Source organism: Chondrus crispus, genomic scaffold (assembly GCF_000350225.1).
Source record: "Chondrus crispus Stackhouse genomic scaffold, scaffold_66, whole genome shotgun sequence".
Classification (NCBI taxonomy): domain Eukaryota; phylum Rhodophyta; class Florideophyceae; order Gigartinales; family Gigartinaceae; genus Chondrus; species Chondrus crispus.
Window position 1 is genome coordinate 18,212 of NW_005178610.1, and position 24,128 is coordinate 42,339.

At 52.4% G+C, this 24,128-nt stretch overlaps 5 protein-coding genes; 3 read left to right on the plus strand and 2 right to left on the minus strand.

Moving 5' to 3' along the window:
* The first annotated feature begins 13,400 nt into the window (after nt 1–13,400).
* On the plus strand, nt 13,401–13,679 carry CHC_T00007201001 (hypothetical protein). The gene has a single exon (XM_005710684.1). It carries the CDS (start codon nt 13,401–13,403, stop codon nt 13,677–13,679), a length of 279 nt encoding a protein of 92 aa, XP_005710741.1.
* Nucleotides 13,680–13,683: 4 nt separating this feature from the next.
* On the minus strand, nt 13,684–17,547 carry CHC_T00008629001 (Coatomer subunit alpha, WD40 repeat-containing protein). XM_005710685.1 is given in 2 exon segments: nt 13,684–13,737; nt 13,738–17,547. The coding sequence occupies 1 exon segment, from the start codon at nt 17,545–17,547 to the stop codon at nt 13,738–13,740; it is 3,810 nt and encodes a 1,269-aa protein (XP_005710742.1). The 3' UTR covers nt 13,684–13,737.
* Nucleotides 17,548–18,060: 513 nt separating this feature from the next.
* Nucleotides 18,061–19,628, minus strand: CHC_T00007202001 (hypothetical protein). XM_005710686.1 is given in 2 exon segments: nt 18,061–19,397; nt 19,398–19,628. The coding sequence occupies 1 exon segment, from the start codon at nt 19,626–19,628 to the stop codon at nt 19,398–19,400; it is 231 nt and encodes a 76-aa protein (XP_005710743.1). The 3' UTR covers nt 18,061–19,397.
* A 132-nt stretch (nt 19,629–19,760) lies between these two features.
* Nucleotides 19,761–21,584, plus strand: CHC_T00009193001 (Dolichyl-P-Man:Man(7)GlcNAc(2)-PP-dolichyl-alpha-1,6-mannosyltransferase, family GT22). Its single transcript, XM_005710687.1, has 2 exons — nt 19,761–19,862; nt 19,962–21,584. Exons 1-2 carry the CDS (start codon nt 19,761–19,763, stop codon nt 21,582–21,584), a joined length of 1,725 nt encoding a protein of 574 aa, XP_005710744.1.
* Nucleotides 21,585–22,012: 428 nt separating this feature from the next.
* CHC_T00010332001 (U2 snRNP auxiliary factor large subunit, putative) lies at nt 22,013–23,527 on the plus strand. Its single transcript, XM_005710688.1, has one exon. The coding sequence runs from the start codon at nt 22,013–22,015 to the stop codon at nt 23,525–23,527; it is 1,515 nt and encodes a 504-aa protein (XP_005710745.1).
* The last annotated feature ends 601 nt before the right edge of the window (nt 23,528–24,128 follow it).

Consider the following 24,128-nt stretch of genomic DNA (forward strand, 5'->3'; position numbering starts at 1 on the left):
TTCCGCAATGGAGGAAGTGTAACCCTCAGGGTCACAGCAGGCTGCCGGAGAGCGCCCCGGGCCCGAAGGGAATTGGAAAATATGGAGAACCTGCCGACACGGACGAGATCCAACAAGGTGCGAGTGGCTAAGCAGATTGTGCTGCCACCGATGTCACAAGCGCCGGTATTGGTAAACACCGAGAAAGGAGGCCTGGTGTTCCTCCTGTGTCACCCGAAAACGGTTAAGAAGAACCTCAGCCTGATGGCGAACGGGGTAATGGAGCCAACAAGGCTCCCATTTTGGGTCTGCATGAGCAATTTCTGTGATCGACCGGTATGGATCCCGAAGGGAGCTGTTATAGGGCTCGCATTACCGGCCCCCCGAGCGGTGCTGACGATAACGTCCCAACAGGCTCAAGAGCTGGGCGTCGACCCCTTCGGTGGTCCACCTTCGCAGGGACGGGATGAAGGAAAATTGGCGAGGAGCGAAGTAGTCGACCGAATCACTGGACGGAGCAGCTAGAGATAGGCGCCGAATACCAGACCCACAGGACCCGAACTGTAGACCTGTTACGGGAGTTCGAAGACATGTGGTCCGGGCGGTTGGGGACCATAGCGAGCGCAAAGCATCGGATAGACCTCGAGGACGGCGCCCGGCCTGTTTATCAGCCCCCTTATCGGGCGGGGCATCGCGCCAGAGCCTTCGAGAAGACCGAGATTGAGCGGATGTTAACAGAGGGGGTCATTGAGCCATCCAGCTCAGAATGGGCTGGCCCCGTATTCCTGGTGCCAAAGAAAGACGCCACCCTACGCATTTGTGTGAACTACCGGCGCCTCAACGCGTTGACCCGTCGGGACTCGTACCCCATTCCGCGGATGGACGAATGCATTGACCCCCTTGGGGACGCCACCATCTTCTTCACCCTCGACTGCAACAGAGGGACTGGCAAGTCGAGGTGGATGAAGCCGACAAGGATAAGACGACGTTCACGTGCCATATGGGGTTGTACTGATTCATCCGGATGCCGTTTGGTCTCAAAAATGCCCCAGAGACTTTTCAAAGGGCGGTGGACATTATCCTATCACGGGTTAGATGGCAATACGCCTTGGTGTATCCCGACGACGTCATCGTATACTCCAAGACCTTACAGGAGCACTTCACCCACATGAGGACGATCTTGGGGATGTTAAGAGATGCGGGAGTGTCCTTCAAACTCCCCAAGTGCCATTTCTTTCAAACCTCGGTGGACTATCTGGGTCATGTTATTCGACCTGGAAAGTTGGAGGTGAGCTCACGAACGTGCGAAGCCATTCGGCAAGCCAAGGTGCCGACAACCCAGGCGGGAATCCGTTCTTTTATCGGTCTCTGTAACGTATTCCGGCGCTTTGTGCCGAACTTTGCACGCATTGCAACCCCCTTGAATCGCAAGCTCGAGAAAGGACAGCCCGCAAAATTTGGCGACCTCACGGACGAAGAGCACGAGGCGTTCGAGGGGCTGAAACGACGTTTCACGTCACCTCCAATCCTGGCGCTGCCCAAGCAAAAAGGGAGCTACAAGTTGGACACAGACGCATGTGACCATCAGGTGAGATGCCCTCTCCTGCAAGACCAAGAGGGTCCTGTTTACGTCCCAATTGGGTATTGGAGTCGAGCCCTGTCGAAGCAGGAGCGCGACTACACTACGACGGAAAAGGAATGTTTGGCCATCGTTTGGGCTATCCTCCTCCTACGGCCATACGTGTAGGGACAAAGATTTACCGTTCGGACGGACCACGATTCCCTGAGGTGGGTTCTCAACCTAGCCGATACCAAGGGACGATTAGCCCACGGGCGCCTCCGGATATCGGAATACGACTTCGTAGTCGAACACCGTGCAGGGATTAAACACCAAGCAGCCGACGCCCTCTAGCGGCTTGAGACGACCGGATTGGATACTTCGCCCCTGAGGGATGAAATACCTTGCTACGTGGTAGACGAAGACGTACAAGGAGATCTACTGTCCTCCGAGGGCGTGACACCTCGTTATCCCGCAACCCGGACGTGACGACTCTCGGGCATGATGATGCCGAGATATTGCCCGTGACGCAAGACGACCTAATTCGGGAGCAGAAGAGAGACTCGTATTGTAAGACCATGATAGTAGAGGTCGGTAAATCGGGAGCGCAGTTCGAGGTCAATCAGCACGGCCTCCTGTGCCGGCGCGCACCCTTAGACGGGAGTATACAGATCGTGGTCCCGGCGTCCCTGAGGGCGAGAATCTCCTTCCTGAGTCATTACCCGAGCTTACAGGGACACCCCGGCACGAGCAAGATGTACGAGACAATGAGGCGTCTGTACTACTGGCCTCATATGGCTTCGGATGTCCAACAGCCGGTCGTCGACTGCCGGTCGTGCGCCCGCGGGAGGGGAACGCAACACCGCCAGCAGAAGAAACTAACGTGGTTTCCCGCCGCAGGGCCGCTAGAAATCGTCGCCATGGACCTGTGTGGACCCTTGCCAAAAACTTCACACGGGAACCGCCGCATATAGGTCATCACGGACCGCTTTACCAAGCTGTGCCGCGCTATACCCCTTTGGACGACTCAAGCTCAGCAGGTGGCCCAAACATTCTTTGACGTGTGGGTATATCCGAATGGCATGCCGGATACACTGCTGACCGACAACGGACCCCAGTTCACAGCTAAATTCTTCGAGGCTGTATGCGGCCTTCTCGGAATTCGGCACGTGCTCAAGACGGCCTATCATCCGCAAACTAACGGTCAGGCCGAGAGATTCAACCGGACGTTGGCGACCCGATTGCGGCATTACGTCTCCGAACACCAATGGGACTGGGACGATTACGTACAACCCCTGACGTACGCGTACAATATGCAGGTCCACAAGTCGACAGGTACGACCCCCTTTGACCTCATCTTGACGCGGCACCCACCAGGGATATCGGTCTAAGCTCCTTCTAGCGCCATACCGTCCCCAAATAGGAGTGAACCGACATCGGCACAAATGAAGCGAATCACCCTACAGCGAGTGCCGAAGATTCTCTCCCGCGCGGGTACCAAGTTGACACACGCCCAAGCACAGTACAAGAGAAATTTCGACAAGGCCGTAAGGACGTTATCCTCCTTCGAGGTCGGACAGGAGGTCTTTCTCGACAGACCCCCAGATTTTTCCGCAACGCCGCTCGAGGACGAGGACGGCCACCGGAAACTCCTTCCCAAAACGACAGGTCTCTATACGGTCATAAAGGCGTCACCGGACGGAGACACCGTCACGATTGAGCGCGACGGTCTCTTGGATACAATATCCATAAACCGTGTGACAAAGGCGCCGCAACTCTCCGTTCCGAAGGCCCCCTCGCCCGTAAGGTCGACGCCCATGGCGATACCCCTGCCAAGCGGAACTACACCACCCGAACCGGCCTCCGTATCACGGACCACCCCGGCGGTCTCTATTGACCCGGACAGCGAATTCCACGTCCATCAGGACCCTGCTAAGGGCGAAGCGGATATAAAGCACGCCATAGACCGCTTCGTCGCCCATGGCGATTCGGACGACGGCTTCCCACTTTATCGCGTCCGATGGTTCCGCTATAGCCCCGAAGAGGACACCTGGGAGCGAGCGGATAACCTCCCAGAGAACTTCATCCGCCTATACCGAGCTAGACACTGACCGAGACGGTCGGTCCAAGAAGAGGGGGGAAGAAAGGATGAAGTGTACGGAAAGAGTGAGATTTTTTCGCGTAAAAATCGTCAACACCCAATGAGAACTCCCCGCGGGACAGAGGCGGCGGTTTGAGGCACGAAGATTTTAAGGAAAGTCCAATGGGAGCTCGTTAATTTACAACGACAAGCCTCGAAAACGAGAAAAACAGGCACGTTTTACTGGCAAAAAGGCCGATTTTTATTGCAAAGGAAAACCCCGATCGGGCAGTCACCAGCCTAACGAAGGCGAAGTCTCGACCCCATATGGATATTGGTAACGCACGAACGACCATCATGGACGCAACGACAACGATTTCCGCTGGAAGAAACCCTGTACGGGAGAACGCAAGCACCGGGCGCCGCCGATCTATGCACTACAGTACGGAGGAAGACAACCGCGATGAAGGACGATAGAAATGCAAAGGCAGTTTATTTGGAGGTGGGAGTACCCGGACGGGGACGCTTACGATAAGGGGCGCCAGCAGAATTGGAGGCTGAGGCCCCGTCGGCCCCATTACCGGCAGAACGGTCAGGCTCGAGCCCGAAACGGACGAGGACGTCCGAAATAGCGCCGTCGGTCACGTCCCGAACGCGGGCCTGCAGAATCCTGCTAAGGGTAGAGTGCACCTCATTCAGAGCCAAACGTGTACGTTCAAGGGTATGAGAGTCCCGTATGAGGGTCGCCGCTTGACCAAGGACGGCCGGGACCGTAGCAGCCGGTTCAGCCCCATAGTTTTGGGCGTTGTAAAGATACTCCTGCCAAACCGCACTGAGGTCTTCATCCACAATGGGCGGTACGTCCACTTGGTCGAACGTCTCCAGGATGAGTTCGGGCCTTGCGGCGACGAAGCTAGCCGTCGCACCAGCAGGCGGGCTGGAGGCAGGAACTTCAACGATGTCCTCCACAACCGCAGTGGCCGATTGGGTCGCTCTACCACCGTCGTCGGGAGGCAGCACGGACCTCAGAGGAGCCACCGGTACCGGAGAGGGAACATCGTCCTCGTCAAAAGAGAAAGGTTCCCTTCCTTCTGGATGCGCAGCGACGGACTCGCCCCCGTATAGGGACGGCACGGCTGAGACAGCCCCACGACTATTCGGAGGAAAAATCGGAACGGCATCCGAAGCGACCTGAGGAGGATGAAAGCCCTCCGGAACGAATCCTTTCCCAAGAAGGTAATAATCAGCGACTTACAATATCGGCCAGGGGGAACGACGAGACTCGGGAAGGACGACCCGAGTGGTATATGCCTTGCCGTCGTCCTATCCCCCAGGGTGACGCGGCATAGGCGAAAACCGGTCGGTCTCATAGTCGTACCAAAGGAACCCAGGGGTCTTCGTCCAATCGGTTTCGGCGGCGTATCGCAAAAGCGTCTCTGTCTCCTGAGGGTCGAATTCCGTTCCTCGGACGATATTCCGTATGCCGAGCTCGCGGACGTACGAAATAAGCCCGGTAGGCAGAGGCATCAGTCGACCCACAGGGGAAGCGATACCACGGTCTTGGAAGAGACGCCAGTCACGGTTCTTGGCGTTCATCTGAATCCCGTAGCGGGCGGCGTGAAGGAAGGCCATGACGGACGATGCGGCCCACTCGACGGCGACGATCTACCAAAGCCATGCACGGAGGCGACTCTTCTGAATATTCAAACTACCGTGATACGCCAAAACGGCTGGCGTGGGCACGCAGAGCGACCGAGGGACGTCCCGATAGAAGGGTTGCGGTGGCACGCGGATGTAGTATTTCGGCCGGAGTCGGGAAGGAATGTCAAAGAATTCCAAATTATGCCACCCGTAGAAGAGCCACTGCGTATTCCGAACACGGGACTCGTCGGAACAGTTGTCGCCCTACCAGCGCCGATCGCGAAGCCAATGCGACCGGTCATACGGGGGTTCGAAGGCAAGGAGCCCGAGCACGCTGTGACCCGCAGGGAGAAACTCCCGCAAGGGGCGACGTCCTCAGGTCGCGGAAGATGTTGAAGACCGGAGAGGATGGTCTGCAGACGGATTTGATACTCCCTTTCGGGCCAATAACCCACATGGGATAGGTCGGCTCGTCCATGTGAGCGCGTCCGGTCGTTCGGTGTCCGGGGTAGGTGGCGCCAGCGAGCTGTCCACGCTTCGTCCCTGCTTCGGCGATACCCGTTCGGGAGGCTGATTCCTTCTTGACAGACTTCTCGGAAACGGAGGGCGTCAAAGTAGCAATGGCACCAGCCCACGTACTGTTCGACCGGGTACGGCACCGCAGAGGAACGTTGGGAAGCCTCGGCGGGTGCGTGGCGCTGACGATCGTCGTACTCCTTCGCCGGGTTGACCCAGCGGGACGCCGACCCGGGCGCGAGAGGAGACATAGCTGGAGGTGTTGGAGGTGCTCGAGCGGGTTTCGAGATGAACGACGTGGGGTCGAGCGGCGGACTGGTACGCGGTAAGGAGGCCGTTGCGTCCGTATTTATAGCCACCGTTCGCGGAATTCGTCCCGGCGGCGGAGAGGCGCCCCAGCGGGTTTCGCCCTGAATTACGTCCGTGGCGGTACTGTGCGCACTTGTTGGCATGAAAGGCGTCGCTCCGTAACCCACGCCCCTTCGGCGGCGGGCCTGCCTCCTAATCATTACGTGGGAGGGAATCGTCCGATGCAGGAGAATTACGAAAGGGGCGGGAGAAGCGACACGACCACAGGACGAGCGTACGTAAGAGAAGTCACCTGCTCACCTCTGCCACATGGGGGTGTGCCGGCCTTCCTCAGAGGACAGGAACAACGAGGGCTCCCGAAAGGGCACGGAGGGCTTGAAGGAATTAGACCGTGTGTCTGAGTTTGGAGGGGTACCGCGAAGTCGAATGCCTCCTTGCGGAGGCGTCGCACCCCGTCGCGATTCCGTCGCCCGCTTGCGCTGCGAGGAAAAGGTACAACCCACGGAAACGGGGCGACGACCAAGAAGGGTCGGAGGAAATTCCAGAAGGGAGTCTCGTAGCCCTTGGGGCGCCGCAGAAGCGAACCGACACCTAATCACGACCCGAAGGGAGTTCGCACCGGGCCGGCTTGGGCCAGTTTCACAGTGGCCCCTTTGTAGTGCAATACCCGTCTCGGGTAGGGGGTGAAAGGAAGTGAGAAAAGGAAAAAAGTTGGATACTGTGGTCCGGGCTGGAGGACACACGTGTGCAACGATGCGCACGATTATTTTAATTATTTAATTCTATTTACAAATTAGATCTAGAATCTAGAGTCGGGAGCTACTGTACTCGCCCCGGCCGGGCTATATAGCATAGCAGACGCGCTTCACTTCTACGCTGCTAACGACATCCTCTATTGCTCGGGGTCCCCTTTTACTTATCCTTTTACCTTTTCTATCTCTAATTCATATCCTTTTCTATCTCCACATCTATTTTTCCCTTAATTGTGTTGGTTCCATTGGAGTCGGACGCGACCGATCCGGTGTTGGTGTGATTGCCATCGGCCTGCACGTAGGTCGTAGCGCTGCTACAGTGTCCTGTTCCGTCGGAAGGCTGTTGCAACGACGCCTCCTTCGAAGGTCTTATCATACAAGACAGTGTTAGTGCCATCAGCTGCGATTGCGATCGCATTGGTGTCGGTGTTTTGCCATCAGGCAACACGTCCGTAGTAGCGCTGCTACACGGTTACGATCCCGTCGGGTAGTGCTGAACAAGCCCCCGTCGAAGACCTTGAATCATACGCAAGGTGCTGAAGACGCTCGTCGAGCATTGGCCTTACAACCCAGCGAACCGCGGTTACATTCTCGTACACAAGCTCAACCCGCACTCGCCGAGCACTCAAGTCTTCACAAGTCTCTACCACCATTATCTTCCCGGGCCGGGCATCTTTCCTTACCCCCCCGTCGGAGTTGAGCTACCGTGGCCCGCAAGCCTACACAAGGGGAAAGGGAGTCTCGAACGCTCCGTAGCGCGTGCCATCGGCAGTGGTTGTTTCTGTTGCCGTTTTTCTTCTTTTTGTTTGACCGTCGGACTGTGTTCGCGGCCTGCCAGGCACATTGCACTACAAAAGTGGTCTCCCGACCTAGAACCTGTGTACAGGAGACCCGACCTAGAAACTACATGCGTGGAGACTCATTACATAAGTGGTCTCGGTGACGTAAGTTTATTTGACGTATTGTAGTTTTCCTTTTTTTCTGCTTTGTTTAAGTTCGTTAATTTGTGACGAACCATGTCGACAAGCGCCCCGGGAGACGTCGGTCCCGGGGCGAGCCGAAGCAGATCGGCAAGGGCGTCGAGGATTTCGCAAGGTCCTCGCAGCCGAAGGCAGGCCAATACGGCCACGGATCCCGAAGGTCAAGAATCCCCGACCGGGATTGAAGCCGACAAGGATAACCTGTAAACCAGGTTACAGAAGATGATTGGCGAAATTCGCCAGGAGACGAAGAAGGATCTCGAGGCTGAATTAGTCCACGTGCACAAGCAATCTGGAGTTGCAAACCTCCGAGTTCCACGCCGCGTTGGAAGAGCTGACCGCTCGCGTGGTTCTCGTCGAGAATTCGCTAACCGATGCGACCAAGGGCCGAGAGCCGGAGGTATTCGAATCGCTGCAGCTCGCCGCCAAGGAAGCGAGGCGAGACGCGAATCAGGCCCTGGAGACTCTGGCCAAAACAAGTGGCAGCATCGATGATAAATTTGACCGCGCCGCGCGCCGCCTCAAGGACCTTGAGCAGGCTGCGGGCCGGTCAGGCCCAAGGTTAGAGGAAGGGCCGCTCTCCGGCGAAGAAAAGCCTGAAGACCGAACGAAGACGGACAAGTTTGTCAGAATTAGGGACTCCAAGAGGAGAAGTTCCAAGACGGGCCAAGGCCGAAAGAAGAAAGGCCACTGGAGTGATGACCGTGAAAATTTCGACTCAAATTTGGAGTCGAACGGTTCAGAAGGAAATGGTGGCGACGGTTCGTCGAACCATTCAGGAAATTCCGACCGACGATCAGCAGAAGGAAATGGAATTTCATCGAATAAGAAGAGCTACAAGAGAGGCGGAATTACTTCGTCCGCCTCGCGAAGGGATGTGGACGCGGAGCCAGAAGATATGCTCTACGGTGAGCTCGAAGCAACGCTTCAACTCTTTAAGGAAGCAAAACTAGCTATGCGAAGGGATAAGGCTGAAACGGGGTATCAAGGTTTACAAAACGATACCTCAAATGTCTTCTACCAGGGGCAAGCAAAATACCTGAAAGATGTGTCAACATTCCGCAGGGGTAAGGACAAAGAGTCGCATTGTAAACTGAAGAAACCGTTTAATCCGCTGTCTATTCAGGGCTGCTTCAATTGCGAATCGCCGGACCATGTACTCAAGCACTGTCCACACCCTCTCAACGTTGCTCAGGCTGCGACGCGCAAGGTAGGCTACTATTCCAAGAAGGACAAAGGTCGAACTTACGCAGTGCATCAGGTCCTGGCAGATTTCTGCATGCAATTAGATGATTCTCTCCTGGCCAATAACAATGAGGAGAAAGATAGGTCAGACGCTGAGATATTCCAATCTCTCCTGAGTACCGAAACGACAGAGGAAGTCACCATCTCGGAAGTAGCCGAGCCTGCTGAAACGGAAAACGAGATCTACCTCATCAACTACCAGGATGCAAACGTGTACTAAAAGGAATTCTAGGAGCCTGCATAGACTCGGCTGCGCAAAAGACTGTGATCGGTAATCCACGAGCTGAAATCTACAACCAGCTTTTTGGTATTCCGTTGAGGTTGGTGCAATCAGAAGTGAGATCAAACTTTTGCTTTGGCATTCATCGACACGCAGGGCTTGGGACGATCGAGATACGGGTTTCCATTTCGAATGACTACTACATTCCAGTGATGACTGAGGTAGTCAATATCGATATTCCATTCCTTCTGGGGCTGGACACGATGACCGAAAACGGTATGGTTCTGGACACAAAAAGACAGACGCTTTCGTCTAACTCTGACGGGTGGAAAGTATCGCTTGTCAGGAAGCGTGGCCATCTTTACTACGATGGGGAAATTCGTGTTCTCTTTACCGAAGCTGAGTTGCGCAAGGTGCATAAACACTTCTTCAATCCAAAACCGGAGAAGCTGTACGCACTCATCCGAAGAGCTGACCCGGCAACAGCCTCACCTAAAGTACTACAGGACTTGGAACGATTAGATGCAACTTGTGACCCTTGTTAACGGTATGCTACATCTCCGCATCGATTCAAAATTTCTTTACCTTCCGGAGACATTGTTTTAAACAGCGAAGTTTGCATGGACCTCATGTTCCTGAACCAAAGGCCAGTATTTCATGTGGTCGATAGAGATACTAAGTTTAATTCTGCACGATTTTTGCAGAACGAGACAGCTGAGACCGCCTGGAACACCTTTCGCGAAATGTGGGTTTCAATGTACGTGGGGTATCCTGACATCATATCTGCAGATCAGGGCCCGCAATTCCGTTCGAAGTACTGGAGAAGCGTCACAAAACTGGCCGGGATCGTTCTCAAATTATCGGGAGTGGAAAGCCACAACGCCATTAACGTTGGCGAGACCTATCAAGACTTCCTCCGGCGCATTTTCAACAAGGCTAAAGCAGATAACCATCAGTTACCCGATGAGGATCTGCTGGTTTTATCAACGAAAGCGCTCAACGATACGGTTGGACCCAACGGGCTAGTGCCCACCTTACTGGTTTTTGGTATTCTCCCGCGTATTCCGTTCGCTCCCACGGAGCTTTCGACCTAAGTGCAGAGGGAGAAAGCCATGGCCGCTGCAAGGTCGGAGATGAGTATACTTGTTGCGAAGTCTAAGCTTGAGTTGGCGTTGAAAAGTAATGCCCCAGGAGCCGCTTCCTCGTTTGGGGACATCAAGATTGGTTCCGAGGTTCTTGTTTACAGGGAGAAGCCCATCAATAGCTGGACTGGTCCTTTCACTGTGCTAGACGTAAAATGGCAAGGTGTGCCACCTTGACGTCAATGGGAGACAATCAAAGTACTCTGTCGACAAAGTGAAACTGTACCACAAACCATCCCCAACTGATGAGCCTACTAACGAAGTTGATGGAACTGCCGAAGTCTCTGCCGACAGACACGGCACTAGAGATGACCCCGGGCAGGTGGTACATCGTACTACCCGATCAGAGCAGGAATCGCAACGTCATTCCGGAGAACACCCATTACACACCAGCTTGCGAAGTCCTCTGGACGATAAAGATGTTATTAATCGCTGGAAGAACACCCTTACTGACCTTAGAGACGACGAGATGCAGAAAGATATACAGGACTTAGAGGAGTTGCGAATGGACAAATCTCTTCCTGAAGACTGGCTAGTGGATAATTCCGCCGAAATCGACATCACGAAAGTATTGGCTCCCAACGACTCCCGCGGTAAGGGACCTGCGTTCGATGTGGCCAAAGCGGAAGAAGTGGAAGGAATTAACAAACGAGACATTTGGGATATCACCAGCCGAGATGGAGTTCCGGAAGATGCAAATGTTTTGTGAGGCCGCTTTTTTCTTGCATATAAGAACTATGGTACGCCCAGTGTGACAGAATTGCTAGGTATGTAGCCCAAGGTCACAAAGACAAAGAGAAGGGTTTCGTTGTTCATAACGTTACTACGCTTCGAGCCAGCTCAACTCGCATCTTGGTATCGGTGGCAGCGATCAAGGGCTTTAGAATATATGCAGACGACGTTCGTCAGGCTTACTTGCAAAATGAACAAGACTTGACAAGGTATATACACATGCCTCTAAACGCGCATGACCGGACATTCTTTGCTTTGGGAGACAATGAGATCCTGAAACTGAAAACCCATATTTATGGTGTTCTAGATGCCGGAGAATACTGGAATGTTACCATACATGATCACCTGAGGAAGGATCTCAAGTTGGTACTGCTGGTCGGAGACTCGGCTCTTTATCTGAAGCCGAACGACGAAGATGTCGATGGGCTCATGGCTATATATGTCGATGATAAGGCTATGGCCGGTAATGACGAAATGAGGAAGCTCACGGAGGAGACAGCTAAACGCTTTGAGTCAAAGCCGCGTGAATGGGATGAGTTCAATTTCTTCGGGATGCACTTAAAGTCTCTAGATGATAACGTTTTCTCAGTCAGTCAGACCGATTACATATCAAAGCTTAAGCCCATCGCAATGAATTGCAGTTTTGACTATTTTCGTTCTTACCGTGAAATGGTGGCATGGATCGGACTAAAACGCCCTGACATGGCTTTCATTATCAACCGAGCAGCGCAGGTTCCAGAACCTAAATTTTCAGTTGAGAAGATACGTGAACTCAATAAAGGTATCGCAACCGTGAAGACTTCTGCTGACAGATGTATGGTATATCGTCCACTGAGGAAGGAAACTCTCCATCTTCGAACGTACGCGGACTCCTCGTTTGCCAACAATGATTACCTGTCTACGCAGATGGGTTTCATAATCTTGCTCTGCGATCGCAGTAATGCGTGGTATATTCTGGATTTCTCCAGTAAGAAGTGTAAGAGAGTTGTCCGGTCTGTAATCGGAGGAGAGGTTTACGCATTGGCAGAAGGTTGCGACAGGGTTTACATGCTAAAGTGTGACTTACAGACTGTATTCAAAATGGAGGTTCCTCTTCACATGTTCACTGAATCGAAGTCCATGTTTGACGTATCGACAAAATCGTCCTCAACATCCGAGAGAAGGGTAATGGTTGACCTAAGAGCTTTACAGAAAGCCTACAAACGCGAAGAAATATCTCATGTTGGGCTCGTAGGATCACAGCACAATCCAGCTGATGGACTCACTAAGGGTAAGCCTAATCAGGCTCTTGAGGACATATTGCTTAATGGAGTCGACGATACTCCTATTAAGCAATGGATATTCCGTACAAAGGCAAGCTCTGGATAAAGAAGAGGGAATGTTAAAAGTCGGGGCGATCAGGATCTGGCCTTATGTCCGTTCTACATTACGTTGCGTAATTTGCCACACCACGTGATGCTCGCTTGCAATTGTTGTTGTTTTTTATTGAATTTTCTGTAGTTGTTTTGCGTACAGTATACATAAAGACTTTCCCGTCGCCCGCGTTTTCCGGCGGTGTGTGTGTGTCGTATCATCTTGTTTCGTGTTTCGAAACAATTCGCGTCCGCTCCCCTTTTCTCGGTCGTCGAGTTTCGAGCATCGCGTCTACACTTCCGGACGTCAGAAGCGCACCTCGATACACAAGACTAACGTGTAATTGGCATCCAGGTTACAATACCACAGCTATGTGAGCTAGGATCAGGATGCGATTTTTTGTTTATTTCTGAGACCATCTCGAAATGGATGGCCCTCGTGCAGTACGAGAGGAAAAACTACTACTCGGCCCCTTGCGGGCCGCCACATATAGCGACGCACTGGTTGTGTTGCGCATTGTTTAGAGCGCTGCATGGCTAAAAATGTGCGCTATAAATTAGCGCACTGGTTGCCTTGCTCTAATAAAACCAATGCAGCTTCTTTTCACTCTGTCTCTTCCCTTTCATTTGAAGCTGCTTTTCATTATCATACCTTTCGTATTTTTGTGCAAGCTCAAGGTTTCAATGGTGTCCTTTCAATGCGCACTGTATTTTCTTAACTTTTTGATACTTCAGCTTCACCGGTGGAGATGCTCGAATGTATTCCATCGTAGCCAGCTAAATATGGCGTAAAAAGTGTTACCTGAATTGCTTCTGATATAGAAATGGAGTGGGAGGCACCGTAGCCTACGTTCTACCGTCGTCACTAACTCTAGCACTATGGAAGGGACATGAATGCCGTCGTCATTGTTTTTTCTCCCACGACCCCCCGCCCGCATTTTTTGCAAAATAACTGTCAGCCCTGTCACTGCTCTGTTACAATGCGGTTACAACGCTGTTACAACGCCCGTTACACTCTGCCCACGTGCTCCCCTACCATTGCCATCTAGACTCTCCCGTGCCATACTGCACTCCAGTCTGAAACAACGCGTCATCGACGTCATCCCCAAATCGCATACAACAATGCTCCTTCAGCTGCTAATCTTTGTTGCCATTGCCAAGCTCAGCAACTAAAAACTCATCAACGCAAACCGCTTCATACTTGTTTATTAGTCACTCGTTGCTCCCCTCTTCAACGGTACACCCGAAGGCCACTGCATTGCGCACCAATCGACCCAATCCCGCAAATCTTACAAATTATTCCCTTCGACTCTACTCCGTAGCATGCCTTGCAATAACCGCACTCCTCGCTAGTCTCACCGCTGTACAAAGCACTCATCGTACCACAGTTCACAACAAATTCCTTCTTATCGTCAAACTGGATATCGTCCTTGTTCGACATGTTACGGTCGCAAACTTGCATCACCTGTCGCGCATTCTGCGCCAATTTTGCTGCTGGTGACAGTTCCAGTAGCCGCCGCGCAAAACCAGCTGCGTGAATTAGATTTTGAGTGTCAAATGCCTGCTTCATAGCTGCACGCAATGCAAGTTGTACATGGATCGGTGCCATCCTGCATTTCGTAAACAACCCAGCTGCTTCAATCTGTCGACTACTATTTCCTTCTGCCTTGGCACTCCGCCCAACTGCTTCCAGTTGCAGACCAATCAAATACTCACGACACATTCCCAATGCAGTCTTCGCGTCTTCCGCTTCTCTTGAGCTTCCTACTACAACCAGTGGAATCGCACTCAAAACTGACGAGAATATTTTCATCGCCTCAGCAAACTTGGCCCCCTGGAAGCGCTGCTGTCCCATCCGGAACCGTTCTCTCAAAAGTGGCAGTGTCACAGCCATCGCAGCACTCTCTGGTGCTGATGGTCGGGGAATGTACACAGTCGTTACGGGCATCGACGGCGACCCGTCAATCACACTGCGACACCCACCGTACGCACCCATAAATGCCTCCTTCATCTTGCTGAAAGACCCCGCCCCAATCTCCTTGGCGAGAACCTTCATTGCTTCCTCAAATGCACCGGCAGCGGCATACTCCCCAGCAAGGCTACTGCTCTTGGTCCACCGTCCAGCAGGCCCCAGACCAGCAGTTGGCGGTACATAGTATTCGTTTCCGCGAGCAGCTCCCCGTCCTGACTCACCAAAACCGTCCTGAAATTCGTTGGCGTCCTCAGTCCCAAATCCGTCTTCTTCCACCTCGCCATCATCGATGTCAAATTCTCCACCCCAAGCGTCGTCTCCTTGCGCTGCCCCGCCATCATCTCCGCCGAGACCCACAGCAAACGGATCAACAGGAGCGGCAGACGTGGCATGCCGGTCGTCATCCCAAGTTGCGTCTCTTTCTGATGCCTCAAACGCCGCAGCGTCCTCGTAGTAGTCTCCAGTCGGTTCCTCAAAGTCACCCTCAGCTCCAGGATCGCGACTGAAAAGTCCGCGAGCCACAGGAAGATGCGGCCATACCATCTCATCAGTGCCGACTGGGGTCGGTGGCACCATCAAAAGGCTATCCGCAGCATTGAGGCCCAGGTTTACATCAGACTCATCCAAACCGCCCATTTCCTCAAGCTCATCGTGGAGCCCGTGAGTTTTCGCCGTCACTTTGGCAAGCGCAATTTGCCCGCAGTCCTTCAGTACAGAGATTCTCCCTGCGACATCGCCCAGGTACATAGCGATTTGGAACCGCGCTGCAAGATTTCCGCGTGACTCGGCGATCTTCCCAACCTTGGATAGCTTCTCAAGGTTTCCTGTGATAACATATAAAAGGGCAAGTCTGTCCAGGTCTTTTGTTCTTTGCAAGCAGAGCTCGAAAATCTCCAGGTTGCCCTGGCTCAGAGCTTCTGTCGCCAATCTCTGAAAAGCCTCAGGCTCGCCGAGCACCTCCGCTGCCTCAAGAGCAACATCAATCGCACCAGAATCCAACGCAAGGGCGAGGCGAGTTTTCTCATCCTTGACAAAATGAAGGGCAACCTCTGGGAATCCCTTTTTCTGTAAATATGCAATGATGGATTGCCCGCGAAGTCGATTCTGTGAGATCATTCTCTTCACATCATCGTATCGCTTGCGCAAAAGTAAAAGCTTGAACGCATACTCTGTCGGATCGATCGGAAGGATCCCAGGGTTGCCTTCTCGGTTCAAGTAACACACCGCGGGGCCTCGTACACGAGTTAGGTAGATTGGCTGAGGTAGCGTGGAAACAATGCCATTGTCTCCATTCGGCAAGCAGTACTTCAAATGGTTCAACGTTGTGTACAGCAGTACTCCAGAATCATCCCACGCTGCGGACTTGACTCGAATGGTTTCGTGCACGGTGGCAAGATGATCCAGCTTGGACGTGCACAATACGATAACGTGCTTACCTAAAAGTGCAGCGCGCTTCCCATCCTCAGACCAAACTGCATACTTCGCGTGAGCCGCGATTTCAGAGACCTGCTTTCGCTGCTGCAAATCCATGAGCACGATCTTCTCATCCGATCGCACGAGCACGTACCCAGATCCGGCACTGAACAACCAATCGGCACCTGGGACAGAGATCGGGACGCGTTTTGTGACCTGATTGCGGAGGTCTCTAACAATGATTTCTTTGCCCTTTTCCAGTGTGGCAAAGCGATTTCTTCCAACGAACACAGCAGCAACCCCTGAACCCTTTCTCGGCTCTGCGAGTGTCTCTGCTCCTGTAGCTCCCATACGAGGCAGGTTTGTGTACAACTCGTATGAACCACCATCAGAATCATGGCTGAGAAGTACGGCATGCTCCGCGGGATTGTACGACATGGACCGAGCTGGAGGTTGGAATGCAGAGCTGTTAGAACCACCGCCACCTCCGAAGAAGGAAGAAGACGCCCCAAACCCTCCTCCCATCGCTCCCATACCTCCGACAGTGTCAAAGATGCTAGCTGGTGCCTGACGAACTGCGACTAGCGGCATGTCACGGCCGTTGTTGAAATCGAGCATGCGCAGGAAGCGGTCCTTTGTATACACAAGGGTCTGCTCCGTGGACTGGTAGGCGGGGCGCTCGCGCTCTAGCTTAAACACAAGCATTCCGCTGTCATGCCCGGCAGCGATAAGATTAATGGTCGGGTGGGCGGTGAGAATCCAAAAGCGGTCCGCGTCACGACGGAATGTGTGCAAGCAAGTCCGGCGGTTGAGATCCCACACACGGATCGTCTTATCCTCAGAGTCGGTTATGACGAGTTCCTTTCGCGGGTGGAACATGGCACATGAAACATTGTTCAGATGGCCGCGGAAAGTGTCGAGCTCCCATGCCTTGGTATCAGACATTCGCCACAACTTGACCTGACGATCGTCAGCACCCGAGACAATGAGTGGGAGTGTGGGATGAAAGGAAGCCCAGTTGACTCCGCGGGTATGGCCTTCGAGAACATACTTGACGACCGCATCGGTCCCCCCAAATAAATCAGCATTAACGGCAGCTGGTAGCTGCCCGCGTACTTGAGCCATGACATCGGAAGGCCTCACAGATTTCTGCCGAAGCGAGGAAATGTCCCAAACTCTAATTGTCTGATCAAGAGATGCTGACACGACTAGATCTTCATTTGGTGAAAACATAGCCGACATGCAGTAATGAGAGTGACCGGTTAAGACGGCCAAGCAGCTCCTGTTCTGCCAATTCCAGATGCGGACTGTCTGATCATCACTGGCGGAAACAATCCAAGGACTTTCATGATGAAAATAAACCGTCCTGATATAGTCGAGGTGTCCGATCAGGGTAAAGATGCATCGCCTGAGTTTGTAGTTCCAGACTTTGATCTTGTAATCATCACCGCCAGAAACGAAAAGCGGCTGAGAGCGATGGAAATCAATGCCGCGAACAGGCCCCTCATGCTCGTCGAAGCGATCGATGAGGGTGCCCATGCGATAGTCCCAAAGCTGGATGGCACCATTGTGCAAGCTGGCCAGGATCCATGGACGGGTGGGATGGAAGGCAAGGCCCTTGACACGATTGCTTTTCGTTTCAAACTTGGTCAGCATTGTGCAGGGCGAAAGTTAGGGACGCGGGAAATGGCGCGTCGGAGTTTGTTGGAGAAGCGGTGGTGTTAAGAGAAGGCGGTGTCGCCGCCGGGCAGCGCGTCGGGTCGCGACTGCTCCGCAAGCAATAGATCGCTGCGGACGGGCCGATTCGTGACCGGGCGGTGGTGTGTCTCCTAGTCGATGAAAGGAGAGGAGAATGCGAAGGGATCTTTGGAGTGAGGAGCGGCTTGATGGGTTTGAAAGGAGGTGCCAGTGGGGAGGGACAGGGTAGAGGGGGGGCGCAAGCCGATGTTGTTGTCGAACCGAGTGTATGGAAAGTGGGCGCCTACAGTCTGTTGGAAGGGTTCATCGGTGAACCGGAGCCTAGAGCACGGGGCGGCGGCTATGAGTGGCTATGAGTGGCTATGGTACGGTAGGCTGACACCATGGGCCGATTTCCAGCACTGAAACTGATCGTAAAAAAGGCAAATGTACCGCTCCTTTGAAATTCTCCTGTATTTTGCTCAAAACTTGTTGACTGATATATATTATTGATAATTTCAGAATAGTTCCTCTCCAAAAACACCTGAACTATTTTCGTGAATTTTGATGTAAAGATAATTTCGTACACCTCCCGGTCGCTCCCTTTTGCATTACAGTATGAGGTTCTTCAATGTAAACTCACACGTGCTGTTCACACGTGTACATCTCCTACAGAATTACGTCCACCACTCCTCTCTCAGCGCAGCTGAAGACGTCATCTTCATCTGCAAAGCCGAACAGTCCCTTCACCATCCCTATCACATCTTCTACTAAAAGAAGATCTCTCAGCTTGAATGGTTGGGTGACTCTGTCCAACAAAACAGTCTGAAACTGATCACGCCTAACTTCATGCTCCCCTTCACCGAGTTCATCTGTATTTATTATAACCAGTCGCCTCCAAAATACCATTCGGCAGCTTCCAATTATATCCTCTCACCAAAAAAAACGTGGAGGGATGTCTTTTCATGCACACCGCACGCCCCAAGAAAAGCGGAAGGAGCTTGTCGCATCCCCTCACCCTCATTCATGTCGTCCTCGGCATCATCACATCCACCTGCCCCGTGGCATTAACCACCTCTATCGCATGATCGACCGCCATACGAAAAAACTTGATCGCCTCCCGAACCTCTGGACTGGGCACCGCAATGAACTGGTTCCTCACATCGCTGGCGAACAGCTTCACTTCTTTTGAGCTCTTCGCCCTCCCCTGAGCAGTAGTCTCCCCTCCTGCAGTCGCTCTTCTCCTAAGAGCCTGCCCGGTCGAAGTCCCTACCGGCCGCGAGTCTTCTGCTTGCGTCCCATGCCCCAACTGCGTTATAATCACCACTGCCTCCTCTTTATCGCCTTCCTCCACACCTAACCGAACGCTACTCTTTAAATCTTTCCTGTTATCGTAGATGAGCCGCCCCAGCCCTTGCAGTGAGAAGTAAACGGCGATAAGACATTCTGTGTTTAGCAAGGACGTCATCGATGACAGGAGGTCTCAATTCCATGGACTATGTTTGCGAGTTGCTTACTTTCTGATGACGAAGGATTTGCGTATCGCTCTCGGGCTAGTGCCATGAAACCATCAGAAATGTGGTTATGCAGGATTTGTTGTTGAGCCGTTCGCCTGTCGACAGCGTCGAAAATTTTTTCCAGCTTGCGGTTTTCGTCTGGGACACTGTCATCTCCCATGATTGAGCTACCCTTCGTACGATGAAGTTGCAAATTGACCACTGCCTGGTTGAGGTGGCTGAATTCGTAATCGTGTGCCAGTTACCTTTTCGTAGGAAGGAAAAAAAAGTCATGTGAAAACGTGTACATCGGTTTCTAAACTTTTCATACTTTCACGGGCAATTCGAAAAATTTGGGCGTGCATGAGGTACTGTACACGTGCTTGGTTCATGATCATGGCTACCCTCGATAGCAATGAGGCTATTTGTGGAGAATTCAGAAAAGAGTACAAACTCGAGGAACATCTTGGGAGAGATAGACTGCGTCTTGCTCATATTTTTGTTGTATGCTCTCCACGTCGTTTGCGAAAGGAGAAAAGTTCTGCTACCCTCCGTCACATCCATCTCAACGGCGTATCCCAAGAGTGAAATGACATTTTGGCTTCAAAGCACGTTTTGAAGATTTCGGAGTGACGGTTTCGCAATCACAGGTATTTTTTTCAAACTGAATTTGCCCTCTCACCCAAAGACCTAGGCATGTATTGGCGCGGGTGCTCCACTAAGGGGCTAGACCGTCTCGAATTCACTGCCATGCTCGTCATGATGCTCATCAACCTTATTCGTACGCCATTTACAAAGGTTCGTAAACAAATGTTCTTCGTATGTGATACTCTCCTGTCACATGGAGATTTTGCGAAGACTGACCTTGTCTGATCGCAACTCGCACCCACCCCACAGGTCGAGGAAAGCTTTAATATTCAAGCCGTATTCGATTTGATCTATAAGGATTGGTTTTACGTCTCCAAGTTTGATCATGTCGAGTTCCCGGGCGTCGTTCCACGGACTTTCATCGGCCCTATAATTCTATCTACAGTCCCACGCCTGATGATTTTCCTCTTCCACATCTCCCAGTACACTGCATTGCTTGTCGCTAGAGGCACCCTTGGATTCTTCATTGTCCTATCCCTTTACGCGATACGAACATCGCTCTCCTGGCGATTCGGGCGTCTTTCTGCGATTATCTTCACAGTCTCTACGCTATCGCAGTTTCATCTTATGTTCTATGCTAGCCGCACGTTGCCCAACGTCTTTGCTTTGATTCTCATGAACTTTGCGTTTGCCGATCGCGTGAGGCCGGCCCCCTTCTCTCAGCCGTACAGAAGCATTGTCATTATGTCGATAGCGTGCGCTCTATTCAGGTCGGAGCTCTGCCTGTACATTTTTTCCACACTAATTGTTGATCTGTATTGTAAGAATATTGAAATCGGCCGAACCATCACCTATGGACTGAGCGCAGCGGTCGGAACAGCCTTAACCTCAATTTTAGTCGATTCTTACTTCTGGCGGAGGCTTTGTTACCCTGAACTGGAAGTGTTCTACTTTAATGTCGTCTTGAATAAGAGTTCAGACTGGGGAACACTTCCCTTTCACTGGTATTTTACGAACGCTATTCCCCGCGCCCTTGGGGCAAACCTCGGTGGCCTTTTCTATTCGGTATTCGTGCCAGGAGCAAGGGCTCCTTTGGTACTGGCATTACCGGCGTTTTTGTTCGTGGGTCTGTACTCCTTCTTGCCTCACAAGGAATTGAGATTTATTTTCTATGTCATTCCCGTGCTGAATATGTTGGTGGCGTATGTTGTGCCGTACGTTGTCAAAGAAGTATTTCAACCACATCCAACTCATCATCACAAGAAAGACGACGATACATCATATGAGACTACGGCATCGCACGGAGCACTGAGGCTAGAGAGAAAACGCAAATTGCAGCGTTTAATACATCGCACAGCATGTATTTGCATTATGCTCAGTGTGATCGTAGGCATCCTGGTCAGTTGTGTGCAGACATTAGTGTCGTGGCAAGCTTCTTATTTGAACTATCCATCCGCAAAAGCAATGCAACGACTCCACAGTCTCGAAAACGCGATGTACAGAGGGAAGCTGCCTCAGTGGTCAACTGCGGCGCATGGCGGGGATGACATAAATCAAAGGATTCTTTGTGAAGAAGATCCGCGAACATCTGCACTAGTTCACATCGATGCAAGGTCAGCAATGAACGGCATATCGCAGTTCTTGCAAAGCAGTGATGATGGAAGCTGTCCAAGATGGAGATATTCGAAACGGGAAGACATTGGCAACATCGACTGGACGGAGTTCACGCACCTCATATCTGAGAAGGATCACGTAGAGGGCTTTTGCCTCATCCATATTGAATCCAGCTTTGCAGGAATAGACTGGCAAAAGGCAAAGATACGTCTCAAGGCGCACACATTTGTTCATAGAAATATGAATATTTCTTTAGCAAGTTGCCAAACTACAGACGGAAGCGGTTCGAAAGAGAGACCTCCGAGAACGACGCGGTGACCGATGCGGATGACATCAGCCAAGTTACAGAGCCAGAGGCACCCGCTACAGCGTTTTGCGACATCAAACGAACTCCTGTGCGTCGTCCGCGATGCCCATTGCCTGCAGTGGGACTGCAGCTTAACACAGAAGATTCTCGCCGTTGTCTATCGTAATCGAACAGCTGGCCGATACAAAACCCAGGACCGGGAGCGGCGATTCAGAAAATCAACTGAAAATGGTAAAATATAAACCAGTTGTCGTCCACCACGCATCATCAATTGCGTTTATGTTTCAAGCCCGGTACCCGGCCACATCAGACGTAACTCGGTCCCCTTCAACACGATGAGTTCCGAAACCTTCGAACATTTCGTGCCCCTCGAGAAGCTTCCGCTCAAGAAACGGGTTTAGAGACAATCTTGTAAAGGGCACATATTCCTCTGCCCGTCATGGAAATAGACTCAGGAAAAGGCCGCATCAGCCTGAGTCCGCGGCGCGAGAGGGGCTCCGATCGCCACGACCCAGAAAGCATCGGCCCATCAAAGCGCAAAGCTAGCGGCCCACGCCGCCGCCGTCCTACTCTTTGGGATGTTCGCGAACCTCCTTACGGCATCCCGATGCCACCACCAGGTGCCGCATCCTCAGTCGGCCAGCCCGTCGCTCGCCCAGGGGCTGTTCCTCCCCTTCGCTCAAGTGACGCAGGCCCTCGCGGTTATGTACCAGGTCCTCACGATATTGTGCACGCGCCCAAGGAGGGAGAGACTGGCCCCCTTGCCGGGATAAACGTTGAGGCGCTTCGCGCATTGCTTAACCCTCACGGCATAGGAATGAATGGAAGAGTGGGACACATGGCCCCCAGCCACGGCGGTCAGATAGCGGTTCACGCAGGCAAGGATCACGTCCCACACACAGGGGGTGACGCCTCCGCGCTTGGAGGGTCACAGCTCCCCTCGCAGGTCTCACGGCACGCCCGAAGGTTGTACGTAGGGAACCTGCCACCGGACACGACGGATTCGCAAATCGGCGATTTCTTCAATCGCGCGCTGCAAGCCTCCAAAGGTGTCGAGTCAGAGGGCGACCCCGTAATATCCGTCTACATGAATCTAGAAAAGCGTTTCGCATTCATCGAAACGCGTACAATTCGGGAAGCCGCGGCGGGCCTCGCGCTTGATGGAGTGCGCTTCAGGGACATGTTTCTGCGCCTGCGGCGACCAAACGACTACAACGCTGCGTTAGCGGGAAATCCAAGGCCACCAGATGGGTTTAATCCGGGAGTTTTGGGGATTGTATCGACGCAGGTGAGCGATGGCCCAAATAAGGTATTCATCGGCGGCATTCCGTACAATCTGACGGAAGATCAGATTAAGAGTCTATTGCAAACCTACGGACCGCTTGCAGCGTTTAACCTAATCAAAGAACCGAGCACTGGGATGAGCAAGGGATTTGCGTTCTTCGAATTCGTGGACCCAAGCGCAGTAGATGCGGCATGCTCTGGTTTACATGGAATGTCGGTAGGGGACAAGACGTTGACTGTCCGACGTGCATCCAATTCGTCTGGTGGGCATAATGCAACGCATGCGTCAATGGGAACAGGAGTTGCGAGAGAGGCAATCGTCTCTCAAGCGCCTGTGAGCGCAAACGCACTCTTGACGTCTTCTACAACTGTAGTGGAACTACGAAACGTGGTGACGAGGGAAGAGGTTGAGAATGATGAAGAATATGAAGATATCAAGGACGATATGGAAGAAGAAGGGGGCAAGTTTGGAAAGCTCGAAAGTGTTGTCATTCCGCGTCCGAGTGATGGACCAGCAATGGAGGCGGGCGTAGGAAGAGTGTTTCTGAAATATTCGTCCAAGGAAGAGGCTGAAAGAGCCCATGCGACAATGTCGGGACGCAGATTTGGAGAAAACACAGTCGAGGCTGCATTCTTTGACGAAACGCGGTTTGCAGACAGAGCCTTTTAGTGGTACGATGTCATCGAAGTATCTCACTGAAGCAGTAGCTGCACAAGGATGTAATCTAGTATCCTAGTAAACAGATCCCGGAATAGGCAGTTGGTCATCGAACTGAGTGTAAAAATCTTGGTGGCAGTTTTCTCTAAGGCTCGGTCTAAACAGAGGTCCATTTACATAACATAAACAGAGCCTCATTTTGGTGAGGTAGATCAATATCGCTGTTGGCGTTCATCCTGTTTGTGACACCCTTCTAAAAATTTTGAAAAAAAAACAGTCAGCACGAGCAATACTTGCGTGACTGGCCCTTCACGAAATCTCCACACCACAGTACACCCCCTGCGCCACAACAGCAGCCTCATCCTTTTTACTCCCTCCTCCACCTTTAGCCGGCCTTCCCCAAAACATCTCCCCCAGTCTGTCAGCTCCTCCCGTGCAGCCCACACATCTTCATCCTCGCCCGACGCCCTCTCCCTACAACTTGGTATGCTCGACGCTCTTGATGGAAATCGAACACACCCACCCTGTGCCCGTTGCCACCTCGACCACCCCAGACCAAGACGCGAAGTCGCCCAAGAAGAAGAATGACTTTCCGCAAATGCCCACTAACGCC

Excerpts from the sequence above, each read along its gene's own strand:
- CHC_T00007201001 (XM_005710684.1), top strand. The coding sequence starts at position 13,401 with ATGCCGTCGTCATTGTTTTTTCTCCCACGACCCCCCGCCCGCATTTTT.
- CHC_T00008629001 (XM_005710685.1), bottom strand. The coding sequence starts at position 17,547 with ATGCTGACCAAGTTTGAAACGAAAAGCAATCGTGTCAAGGGCCTTGCC.
- CHC_T00007202001 (XM_005710686.1), bottom strand. The coding sequence starts at position 19,628 with ATGGATGTGACGGAGGGTAGCAGAACTTTTCTCCTTTCGCAAACGACG.
- CHC_T00009193001 (XM_005710687.1), top strand. The coding sequence starts at position 19,761 with ATGTATTGGCGCGGGTGCTCCACTAAGGGGCTAGACCGTCTCGAATTC. Across the intron at positions 19,863-19,961 it reads TTCGTACGCCATTTACAAAG|GTCGAGGAAAGCTTTAATAT; the intron begins GTTCGTAAACAA and ends CCCACCCCACAG.
- CHC_T00010332001 (XM_005710688.1), top strand. The coding sequence starts at position 22,013 with ATGGAAATAGACTCAGGAAAAGGCCGCATCAGCCTGAGTCCGCGGCGC.